Source organism: Lipophrys pholis, assembly GCF_963383615.2.
Source record: "Lipophrys pholis genome assembly, chromosome: 6".
Classification (NCBI taxonomy): domain Eukaryota; kingdom Metazoa; phylum Chordata; class Actinopteri; order Blenniiformes; family Blenniidae; genus Lipophrys; species Lipophrys pholis.
The window spans coordinates 29857444-29869986 of NC_137629.1; the positions used below are offsets into that span (position 1 = coordinate 29857444).

Consider the following 12543-nt stretch of genomic DNA (forward strand, 5'->3'; position numbering starts at 1 on the left):
GAGCTATTTTAACTTATAAAAGATGTATGAAAAGCAATGGATGAAGTTTGCTGGATGCTTATTAGTACTGGGAAACCCCGGATTCGGCACACAAGCCATTATTTGCTTACCAGTGTGAGTCGGAGTGCAAGTCCATCTCCCCGAGGATTGTCACCCGTTTCCAATGTTCTTTGTCTCCTATTATCTCAAAACCACAAATGATCTTATTTCTGTCCACTTGACTTTCCCGTTCGATCTATCTCAGACCCTCCATCACAGATCAGTCTGAAACTCACCTCTATCCCAGTCCACCCAGCGGTGGGTTTTCTCCTTCACCTTCAATCCCGTTCATGTTTATCATCAAACACTCCCGCGGTTATTTCTCAATGCCTTTGCTGTTCCCATCCTGTCTGAATCGCGGGACCTTCGATTTCCAGGTCGCCGTTGTTTGTCCAGTCATTCTTGTCCTATGCTTTTTCACAACCAGTCAGCCTCTACCTCTGCTCTTTAAATATTATTGTGAAATGGCCCTTCTGTCTTTCAGAACCTGCAGCTTATAGCTTATAGCCCTACTACAAGCAGCTCAGGTGTAGAGGCAGCAGCACACAGCTCTCCAGTATTCCCATCAGCCAGCAGCTCAAAAGCTGCAGGGGGGGGGTGTTATATGTGACACACCCCAAGCAACAAACTGGTGACAAGCACAACTTAGCGTCACTGTGCTTCTGTTCCGACATCCAGAAATTGAAATAATAAAAGAAACAATCATCAGTTTCACCTCCAATTGTTTATTGAAGTTTACATTTACAGAAATATTGTGAATCGCAAAATTGACAGCATTCAAAACTGCAACTTCTTTTTTCATATATATATTTTTATAAAGACAAACTAAAACCGAACCCCACGAATGGAAATTTAAGACCTAAATTGTGAATTACAAATTGTAAAATTCCTCATTTTAACAGGCAAAAATATTGAAAACCGATTTGAATGTGTCGCTGTGCAAGCTGGCAGCAGACACCCGAGTCAAACGTCGTCCATTTCACCTAAATAACTTTGTGAAAACTGAAAGGGGGAAGACGATATTCACATCGTTTTACTTTGGGAGGGAAAAGGTATTGGAGGAAGGATGTCATGCGTGCCGCTGCAAAAATCTACTGGGATGAAAGGTCTTTTTTAAGTAGCCGTCGAGTAACGCTGCACCAAAATAAGTCTGTCATACAAGGACTGATTCACATCCTTTCAACAGTGCTTATTTTGGTTTATGTTGTATTTTCCTGACAAATTTCAACATGCTTTAAAATCATTTTCGTTTTTTTCTCCTAGCTACAGTAAAAAAACTAATAAATAAAAAATAATCAAATTAGAAAAACAAACAACCAAGATTCTTCCAAAAAAAAAGAACAACAAACTGCATTCTCAATCAACTTCCAACATAAACGAAATTCACGTTTGATTAAAAACACAAACATTTAACACAGTGTGAGACAGGAATAAATAGGAAAATGACACCAACTAGTGTGACAATAAGCTGATCGCGTCAGTTTCCATTGGTATAACCGTTGGTGGATATGCAGAGGATGTACGGGTCAGGAGTTCTCTGTTTCACAGTAAGATTTCAGAAGAGCAGGTCAGAGTAATCAGTCAGCCAGCTGGACGGTACGGAGGATGAATGTGAGGGGTTTTATTACTAGGAGTGACTGTTTCCTTCAAGATATGAATTACTATGATCCATTGAGGCGCACCTGGCTTTCTTTGCTGTGGCTTGAACCAAAAAAAAAAAGAAAAAGAAAAAAGGAAGACCTTTAGGATTGTTTGACCTTGTTCTTTTCCTGATCGTTGATGTGCTGCTCCTCTCTGCTGTCCTCTCTCTCCGGCCGGTCATCGCTCTGGCGGGCAATGAGTAGTCGGCAGGTGAGCAGAATGCCGAAGACTAGAGCGTGGGCGTAACGCTTCAGCGGGTCTCCTACTAGCTGGTGGAAAAACAGCACAGCCAGCATGACCAGCAGGAGCAGAAAGTTGGCCACGTCCTTTGGCCTGCCCGGCACCAGGGTGAGCACCACACCGCAGCCGACCTCCAGGGAGCCGATGATCTTGCGTAGCAGGACGGAGCTGATCCCAATCTTTTTCAGACCTGGCAATGCCTTGGCGTAGCTCTTATAGGCTCTTTTCTGCAACAACAACAGAAAAACACACAGATGTCTTAGGGATTGAAAACTTTTCGATTTTCAGGACCATTAAAGGTCAACACAATTAAGAATCATCCATCACTGCAGCTGACGGAAGAGAAGTTAAAGGATCATTATTGAATATTGAAGTGTGACATCTACAATCTTCCTCACAGGACATTTCAGCATCAGCACCAGCAGGTGCATCTTGCAGAAATTGCTGGAATGCGCCGCCATTGCCCCTGAAACTGCTAAGTTGAAACAAGAAGCTCAGCAACTGCAACACATGTGTAAAAAAAACAACAAAAAAAAAAACAACAGTCACCTCCAAATCTGCTGACTAACCTGCAAGTGCTCGCATCTTCAAGATAAACAATAAAGACGACATGCGTGCAATTATCTGGTATCCATCCGAGTTTCGACAGTCAGAGGCTAATGAGTGAAAGATGTCGTGTTGTGTGCAGCATCGCTGGTGAATGCATGTAACCTGTGGTGATACCGTGGTGTCTACTATCTTTCAACATACAGGCCGAATTCTGGTTTACATTTTACATAAGATTCTCCAAACAGAGGTCGGGTTGTTAAACGGGGATTCGCGGCATAGCGACCACTTATTTTCCGTATCTTTTTTCCCCACTATTTAGGTCAACGTCTCCGCATATCATTGGAGGCTGTCGCCTGTGCAGCCGCCGCAGAACAATGGCCTTTCACCCCCCTCTGCTGCGGACTCTCCTCGGTACTCACCATCTCGCTGTAGGCGTCTTTGCTCAGCCTCGGCGTCAGCTTGATGGTGCCCATGAACACGAAGAACAGACCCAGGGCAAAAGAGAGGGCCACGATGGTTATGGTCCTTGGCGAGGCCATGTTCGAGCGTGAAGCCAGCCGGCGAGCTGAATGGGAGCGGGACTGTATTTCCCGGTGGAGAGGATGAACCAGGGGGAAGGGCTTCTGGAGGAACCACAAAGATGGCGGCGCGGTGTCCGCCTGCCTCCTGCCGCTGCCTGCGCCGCATCGAGGAAACCGTTCACCGCCTCACTCCGCGTAAACTCACACTTTATTAAACCGACGCTGTGACTGCTACAACATCTTTAACAGTCAGAGGAAACCATTTTGGGAGGAATGCAGCTTCTTGTTTTGCTTTACGGCATGGCTGGACCGCTGATGCCTTTCGGTTGCCTAGCAACCAACAATGGCGGATGAAAAGACTGAACAACTGCGATCACTAAAAACCAACAAAAACATAAACTGTGCTTCGAAACACTGTATTTCTTCGTTATAATAATAATAATAATAATACATTCCATTTGTCAACACCTTTCTACGTTACAAGTGAATAAAAATCCAGAAAAAACATATTAGTAGCAGTGAAGAACAACAAACCAAAAATATTCATGCGATTGCAGTAGACTGACATTAAAAATCTGTCATCTAGCTCCCTGGCTTGTTTCAATTTTTAAAGAGTATGCGCTTCAACAAGCGAATCAGAGATCAAACCCTATGTAGTGTCATTGGGGGTTTAGCCAATCCCAATCAAGGTCGGGCAACTCTTTGACCCTCCCACAATTAGTCAGCTCTGCTCTGACACATGGCAGATATATAAAATATAAAAGTTTCAATTTAAAAGTTAATATGTTTTGTTGTCGTGGAGCAAGACTATACAGGATGAAAATCTATATTTTCACAAAAATTATATAATAATCACTATGGAAACTAACTCCAATCTCAACCTCTTGCTGATTTGAATGATTTCCTCTTGTGCAAAATACAGTGATATAAATAGGTGACATTTACTGAAATACCAGTTAGAGGCTATTGAAACTAAAAGCTTTAGTATCTGCAACTGACGATATTGTAATTTTTTAGTAAGTCAAAGAACACATGAGACATACCATGAAAATATTTCGACAAAATATTTATTAAACACAGTGTCTGTTCAGCTTGTCAGCAATGTCACGCTGGCCATTGCTAAAAAAAATGCTCAGACTGTCTTAAAAAACACAATATACACTTAAAAATGACATTTCACTCACATTTAATCAGCAGATATAAACAAATCACCCTTTTAATGACTGTTTGGCCATCTTTATTCATCCTTATTGAAAATGTCTGGATTTCTAATTTGATCTATTTCTCACATGATTTTTTTAGACCTGCCCCTTCACCACACATGAGAATCTGCAGTTTGAGACTCCAAATGTTCAGGGCTCAGGAGAAAGTCTACAGTGATGAAGGTAATGAGATAGCAAAGTGATAAAGTGTGTTGTGCACGTTTCCCGCCACTCTGTGGTTCCAGGACTTGACCGGGGGCCGGTCTCACTGTCCCTGACTGTCCTGACGTTCCTTCAGAGCCTGTATTGCTTTTCTGTAGAGATCTACGAAGAGAAAAATGAAAAAAAAAATCACGTTTTAAAATGAAACTGGTAATGTTTGGAGTTACAGTGTCCAAACTTGTTGAACTTGTCGATGGGGAAAAGTGAGTGATTCTCACCAAAGGTTGCAGAAAGATCCACAGGTTGAGAATAAGCTCCATCCATCTCTTCTGTGTTGATCTTGTTTTTTCTTTTTACTTTCACAATCTTCTTCCTCTTCTTTCTCTTTTCCCCTTTAGCTATGCGGGGGGGGGGGGGGGGGGGGGGGGGGGGACAGTGATTAGATTTTTAAAGCAGGGAACAACCAAACGATGTGCGGTCTGCTGATAGCAGCTCAACAACCTTTCAGCGGCTTCTCGTCATTGTCCAGCGATTCGTTCATGTCCAGAGTCTCCTCCTTCACCTTTGTTTTGCGCTTCAGTTTGCCTTTTTTAGGAGGGATCAGGGCACTGCTGGCTTTATCTCTGTGACACGAGTTTTCCTGCTCTCCTTCATTCCCGTCACCCTCTTCCTCTTCCTCCTCCTCCTCCTCCTCCTCCCGGTCATTGGCTTGATCTTGGTCTTTTTTCTCCTCCTTAACCTTGACCGGCTTCTTCTTCCTCTTCGTCTTCAGAGTCTTTTTCAGGGTCGTCTCCTGAAAGAGAATATATGAGGACAACATGGCAGAATGTCAACTATTGACAACAATAAGAAAAATAATATATATATATATATAACAAATAACATTTATACATTTATACATACATTTTATTAGGAGGTCTAATACAATTCAATTCAAGCAAAAACAGCAACATTGCTACCATTTTTTAATTTAGAAGGATATTTTTATTTAGTTCATCTCATAAGTGCCGGGACAGATATAAACACTTAACTGTTTGTAGAATTTCATTCATCTGCATTATAAACATTTTTTCTTTTTTAATCTATTAGCTTTGGTCTATTTAACATGACTTGTGCTGCTGATTGTTTTTTTTTTTTTTTTTTTTTAAGGATTAAAGATCCTCATTAGGATGTGAAATATGTTTTATACCTTTTGGAGCATGTTCCGAATGGGCTGCAGCTTTCCTTCACCCTTTGGCTTCTTCTCCTTGTCTTTTGGCCGATGAACCTGACGTAGGTCCGACTTGCTGGTTCGCATCCTGATGTTGAAAAGAAAGAAAGAAAGAAAGAAAGAAAGAAAGAAAGAAAGAAAGCTTAAGATGAAGTTAATGTTCTCATAGAGGCCGATGCCATCCCGTGTGACAATACCAACGCTCTCCTTCTTACCGCTCAGCTTTGGTTTTTCTGCGCACTTTTTCTGGTTTTCCATTCTTGTCCCTGTCCCTGTCCCTGTCCCTTGGCTCCGGGGGTCTCCTGCTGTCCTGGGCCACACGCGTACACAGTTCTGGATAATCCAGAGAAACTGCCCGCAGCAGCCAGCGAAGACCCCGCAGAGTCTTTCTGTCAGACCAGCGGCGCAGGTCCATTAAGGCGGAACAAGGCTCCTGAGACGACACAGTAAAAAGTGGCAGTTAGTTAGATGCATTTGTCCAATTTCAAGAACTTCAATTTCAGTGGAGCCGACATGTTTCACTGAACATTTACGGTCTGATTTTAGTCATTCTAATGCAATAATTCTGTGTTTTCATGTCAACATATTAAACTGACCTTGATGGGTGCAGGTACCATTAATAAAAAACTTAAATGATCAGAACATTTATTTGTTATTGTATGAAGAAATGTTCAGTACTTGACATTTGATCCTTTTTTTAATCCCTTCATCGGTGCGTCATCAGTTTGTTATTTCTCCAGTTCCTCACTAATTAAATTTTTGATTTTTATTATTAGAGGGATGCATCAAAAAATAGAATACAATGGAAGTTATTTTATTCCATGAACTAATTCAAACTGTGAAATTCACATATTCAAGTTTACTATAGATTCACTGAAATAATACAAATCTATTTTCTTGTTTGTTTAATTTCTCATAAAATGTAGCTTATAACTCCTGGAAATCCAAAGTACTGATTCTCAAAATATATTATTTCATACCATATTTGTCATTATATTTTCTTAAATTAGACATCAGTTTGAAATCACAATGTTTGAAACAGATTAGCTTATGTTTGGATTGTAGAAATAACTGCCAAGTTATTTAACTTTTCATTGATATTCAACTTTTCTGAGACGCTTCTGTACATGTGATCGGGCGGCAGGCCGGAGTTTTAGAATAATACTTACAATATGGCACAGAGAGCGGCTCTGGTTGACCAGCTTCTCAAGAGACAGAATCTCAATCAGCTCACATCCCAGCAAAGCGTTCATTTTATCCTGTTTGTTTGCCAACCTGAACGCAAAAAAAACCAAACAAACAGAAATGTGTGAATGATCACTGTGTGCGTTTCCACCTTCTGCCAGCAGAGGTCACTGCTCGCACATGTACTGGTCCTTAGTGAATTTTATGAATAAACTCCAGCATAATTACACTAGTATGGGTTTTCCTGCCACTCTGGGCTGTTTCAACAGGTCAGCCAGGACCTCCTTGACCTCCTTGATCCTGTGTCTGTCGCTGGAGTCCACCACAAAGATGATCCCATGGGCCTCCCCCCACAGGTCCTTCCAGACCCCCCGAGACTCTGCTGATCCTCCAACATCCATCAGGGTGACCAGGTAGTTCTCCACTCTCAGCTCATTCCGGATGCACCCATGGGTGGGTCCTGCTTCCACACCATGGGGAACTGACACAGACGCACGCACATTAGATTTGTAATCGTAAAAAAGTCACTAAATAGCGGTTGAAGTTTCAGATTCTTTACCTCTTAACATCCCTCTGATGGAGGAGGTCTTCCCCGCTTTGTCAAGACCAACCGCAAGAATGGTCACTTTCCTGCCGACAAAGATTGAAGATCAGCCAACAGTATAACAGCAAAACCATCAGGAATAAAGTTTTTTTTAATGCTGCCTGCTAAATATTTTCAAAAAATTGCATTTGATTTTATTATAATTATAATGTTGTTTGTGACATGAAGAGAAAATGTAATTCATTAAGACTATTATGCAAATTGATTTCTTGCATACACAGTAAGCCAACAATAATGACCTCATTAGAATATCTAAAGGGGACTAACTAATGTTCTTTGAAACCATAAAATAATAATCTAATTATATCGAAGGGAATTTCAAGCATGTATGTTAATAAAGTATAATCACGTATGAACTGTGCAACGTTATACAAATATTATAATGTCATACAACAATACCCAAAGATGAAATGTAAAATGTGAACAGAGTTATCATTTCTCTTTGGAAATTGGGTATTTTTTATGATGACTAAATCAAATCTCTTTATGTTGTTATTATCTGAAATAATAAATTGTTATTTTGCATTCTTGTGAAAAGATTTCTGCTCATTTTCTTTGGCTTTTAATTTATTCCATTAAATCTCTTTTAAAATTAATTTTAAATGTAGCGTTGGATTTTTATTTTCAATTAAAAGGTTAATGGCGAGAAAGATTAATTTTGGGGGGAAATATATTGTCAAATACAAACATAAGTTGCTTCCTCATTTCTATTTTTGTTTTTAAAGTGGAAGTAAAAAAAAAATAGAAATAAAAATTCTTCTCACAGATCTTATTTTTGTGGGGACGTGTTGGTTATACCTGATTGGCTCCTGTATTTTGGAGAACCAGGTGCAGCAGTTGCTCATCAGGTTGAACATGTTTACTTGAGATGAGCAAGGTGTGCACAGCGGCCACCATCTTCTCTGGAACTGGTACCTGCAGACAGATGGGAAACCCGACTGTTGAGTTTTTTTTCCTACACACACACACACACACACACACACACACACACACACACACACACACACACACACACACACACACACACACACACACACACACACACACACACACACACACACACACACACACACACACACACACACACAGAGTAACAGGGCCAGTGGATCCCTTTCAAAGATGCTGAGTCGGGAGAGGTTTACAGATGGTCTTTCCAAACAACAAACCCACTGCCAAGTGTCCCTCTGGTACATCCTCCAAGTAGAACATTAGCCGTATTCCTCAATTCTGCAGGTGATTGTTCGCTTTCTTCTTAACCAGTGATGAGAAGTATTTACGCCTAATGACCTGTTTCTTTCCTTTACGACTCTTGTTAGTAACAAATCAGCTCCACTGAAGCTTTCTTATATAAACAGTCCACCTGAGGCTTGCACCAGGTGCTTCTGAGGTAGTCGGGCCATGTGCTTTAAAAAAAAAAAGGAAGTCACACCAGCAGATCTTCCAGGCCTTTGTCCGGTGCATCTGTTCAGGCTCTGTAATCTGCTCAAGCCTGTTTACAACGTCCAGCTTTTAACAGAGTTGTTAACAAGATGACCCAAATTAGGTCTGGCTGGAGCAGACAGCGAGGGCATCACCCTCGCCACCTCGGCGGAGGTAGAAGCAGAATCCAAGTTTCAGAGGAGAATTTGGCCACTAAACTCAAAGTGCTTTGCACATTTAGAATACAAGTTAACAGCTTTAAAGGGCCTTTCACACACTACATATAAATCACATGTCTACCGGCTCAATGTGTAAGTTGTATGGGGGGAAATAAATCATGTATACATAAGTATGTGTTTGTTTTCTCCATTTGGAATTCAGAAAATAATGTTAACATGTACACTGGAAGCATTATAATCATTACTAATCTCAATAATGAGCAATAACAGTTAAAAAGTAACTTACACTAGAACAGCAGATGTCCCCTTTGTATTCAAAAAAGAATTCTAACACATAGCTTGTTTAATATAGCTTTAAAATTGTCTGGAAAAAAAAAACCCCAGTGTTGAACCACTAACATGAAGCACGTGTGTTAAACTGCAGTGAGTCAGGAGCTAAAAACAAAAACAATAAACTATAAACAGTCTGTCTGCAACCAGCAGATGTGAGCAAAAACATGCACAACTTTCCAAATTTAAAGGTTAAAACAAGAAACTAGAGAAGTACTTACAGGAGCAAGTCTATGTCCATGCATTTGTTTTGATGCTCGCCTCGACTAACATCCTGTACTCAGCAGCCACTAAACTAATCAGGCTCACACTAAGCCCTCGGTCACCCCATGAGGGAGGTGCAGCCTGGGAAATGTTGTTTGTGCTCTTGCACCAATCTTAGAGTCCCCTGAATCACCTGCAGACGTCATTGGAGGGCAGGTTTCCTCTCTGACCCGACCAAGTGAAGGTCCGCATGCGGCTAAATCTGTCCAGGAAACCTAAATCTGCCCAGTGGTGTGATCTGTGACACGTCGTGATCTGCTCTTCTTGTCTGAGTCATGACAGTGGAATCACCGGGGGCGGGGGTGGGGGGGGGGGGTTGGGGGCCTTCTGTGCCGATTTAAGACGCACAACTTTAGTACTGCCCCCACAAGAAGTCATGCACTCTCACACCACAATTTACTCACCGAGGTTAAAATTAGAGCTGAAGTTCATCAGAGACCTTTAGTGTCACTGGATAAGATGAGACAGGATGATGGAGACACAATGAATCTCCTTTATATTTATTTATCTTTATTTACCCTTGTTTATTTAACTCCAAGAGTAACGGTATTTATTTATATTTTTTTTATAAGGTAGATCTGGCTGAGGTAACATCCATGCAATATATAGAGCTATAGGAAAAAGATGCATGATAAACAAATAAACAACAGAACAGCAAAATGAATAACTAAATACGACAGCTCTTACTATTCACAGCACCGATGAAGGTGGTCTCTCAAGACACACAGCAGCATTCCTCCTTCATTCATCATGATAATCGAAATCATTAACACATACGAATGACTTTGAGGGGTTTTTTTTCATGATGAAGTGATGGTATAAAGAATAGCTCAAAGAGTAGATTTATTAGACGTTTTCGTGTGGTGTGTTTGTTTATTTCATGTTTATTTCATATTTATGATACCACTACGTCAAACAATTAAGTGTCGTTCCTACCAAAAAAGAAACAGTAGTAGTAGTAGAAATGTGGTGGTCTGTCTACTGCTTGTCATAATGTTATATTTAAAAATACACATTTGTGCTTAGATATATATTTTTATGTAATACATGTAATTAAAACAAATGAAAATGATGAATATACTGTATTGTTGAACTGTGATAAAAGGGCCATATTGTGGTGAAGTGGTTTTCTCATTGTAAGAAAATCTCTGGTTCAAATCTGGATTACTTTGGATAAACTGATAGTGTTTGTAAAAAAAACAACAACCAAAAAACAATAACAAATGCGATGCCGTGTCTGTGCAGCACAGAGAAGAGTTGTAAAGAGATCAATGTATTTATCTCTCAGTCCGTCACTCAGTCATTGAGAAAATAATCAGCTCAACACGTTACATAATGACATTAATGCGATTATTAAGCCCGTTGAACACTTTTCATCACATCACTCTGGCCACTAGATGGCGTCGCATTCGCGGGATCTGGTCACGCTGCAAAAACATAATTTCTCTAATATAGTTTTCCGAGTTGATGCTGCAAATAAATCTTTTTTTTTTTTTTTTTTTTTTTTTTTTTTTTACTGAGAAGATCAAGTCATTTAATTAAGATATTATACTATCCGCTCCATTTTCCTATCGACCAGATGCTCAGAGCTGCAAAGATTAATCAACACCTTAATAAGTGGACTGGCAGGGAGGGAAACATTTTTTTAATTTGACTAATTATTTTAAAGCAATGTGAATATTTCTGGAGCTGTTTAGAGCTTCCTGATAATGATCTCAAAACTGTGGATGTCGACTGTTGTTATAGAAAACAACAAGAGATTCTGGCTTTGGGGAATATTTAACAATCCAAAATAATCACTGATTGAGATATCAGTTATACATGATGTGTTATTGTTTTTGTTGGTTTATCAAGAAGGAGGGTTGCGTCTTGGAAGTTGTAAGGTAAGTGGAGATAAATAAATAAATAAATAAATAAATGTTTGTTGACATCTTTCAGAGACTTGGAGCCGAGGCACAGACTTTATCTCATTAAGGCATTATGCCATTGTCCAATCAGGCACCGGCCTCCTCATCCCAGCTGAGACACACACACGCACACACACGCGCGCGCGCGCACAGTGGGGTGCCACACCCCTCCTGCTGTTCACAATGAAAACACATTTCAGACCCCCCCAACTGCCTCATTTCTTTCATTATTTTTTGTTGCAGTTATAAAAAAAAAACAGAACCAAATAAAAAATAAAATTTAAAAACAAATTCTGGTTCAGACTATTAGCATTACAGGGGTAAACATTTTGTTAAATATTCACTGTATTTTCTCGAGGTAGATGAAGTAGTTAAAAGACAAAGCTCTTCTGGCTCCCTAAGCGAATCTCTCAATAATGTATCAGCACTAGAAATAAGAGGGCGTACCATCCTACCATCCTAACGTCACAATGTGACTTTCCAAATTGGGGAGAGAAAAGAGAAAAGGCTCGAGCAGTTGTTTTTTTTTAGAGCACAGAGTTTGAGGCGGGCAGACGTCGACTCTGACTGACCTGACAGGCTTTCTGTGCGGCGCATGCTTGGTGCTGCGCAACACAGTTTGTGTCCTGGACTCCCCCCTCGGCTCCACGGAGCATGCGGCCTGTGCAGCCTGAATTCACTGACCCACACCGCCGTTCGCCAAACACACGCATTAGTAATGACAATCCTTTGAGTGCCGTGTTGACCTCCCTCACATTGCAAAGCTTGTGTCGCTGACTTCAGGGAAAATGCGGTTAGGCAGGAAGAGGTCGTCATGTTTGGCCTGAACTGTGATGAAACACAAAAATCTGTATGTAACTTTAGTGAAGATAAAAAAAAAAAACAATCAGGTCAACGTTTATTTCCTTGAGGTTGATTTTGCTGACATAAGCCAAAGTGAAAATAAGCGTTTTGGATATGACACGTTAACCACTAGGACTCGTGTCCTCCTCATGCAGGCAGATAACTCTTGTTTACATTTGTGGAATCAGCAAACATCCCAGTGCCCCTTTTTCCTCTTGTGCATGAGCGTTTAACCAGCACTCGCGTAA

The 12543-nt window shown here is 40.6% G+C and overlaps 2 protein-coding genes across 2 annotated transcripts; both read right to left on the reverse strand.

Annotated features, from left to right (window-relative positions):
* Positions 1–745: 745 nt before the first annotated feature.
* Positions 746–3143, reverse strand: tmem35 (transmembrane protein 35). The gene is made up of 2 exons (XM_080465486.1): positions 2889–3143; positions 746–2147 (listed from the first exon to the last, which is right to left on the reverse strand). The coding sequence occupies exons 1-2, from the start codon at positions 3006–3008 to the stop codon at positions 1782–1784; spliced, it is 486 nt and encodes a 161-aa protein (XP_080321612.1). The 5' UTR covers positions 3009–3143; the 3' UTR covers positions 746–1781.
* Positions 3144–4031: 888 nt separating this feature from the next.
* Positions 4032–9790, reverse strand: arl13a (ADP-ribosylation factor-like 13A). The gene is made up of 10 exons (XM_080465018.1): positions 9503–9790; positions 8152–8268; positions 7309–7379; positions 6978–7230; positions 6734–6839; positions 5780–5997; positions 5544–5652; positions 4856–5147; positions 4633–4752; positions 4032–4516 (listed from the first exon to the last, which is right to left on the reverse strand). The coding sequence occupies exons 1-10, from the start codon at positions 9520–9522 to the stop codon at positions 4458–4460; spliced, it is 1365 nt and encodes a 454-aa protein (XP_080321144.1). The 5' UTR covers positions 9523–9790; the 3' UTR covers positions 4032–4457.
* Positions 9791–12543: the final 2753 nt, after the last annotated feature.

Excerpts from the sequence above, each read along its gene's own strand:
- tmem35 (XM_080465486.1), bottom strand. The coding sequence starts at position 3,008 with ATGGCCTCGCCAAGGACCATAACCATCGTGGCCCTCTCTTTTGCCCTG. Across the intron at positions 2,148-2,888 it reads AAGACGCCTACAGCGAGATG|AAAAGAGCCTATAAGAGCTA; the intron begins GTGAGTACCGAG and ends TTGTTGTTGCAG.
- arl13a (XM_080465018.1), bottom strand. The coding sequence starts at position 9,522 with ATGGACATAGACTTGCTCCT. Across the intron at positions 6,840-6,977 it reads GCAGGAAAACCCATACTAGT|GTTGGCAAACAAACAGGATA; the intron begins GTAATTATGCTG and ends TTTTGCGTTCAG. Across the intron at positions 4,753-4,855 it reads TGACGAGAAGCCGCTGAAAG|CTAAAGGGGAAAAGAGAAAG; the intron begins GTTGTTGAGCTG and ends CCCCCCGCATAG.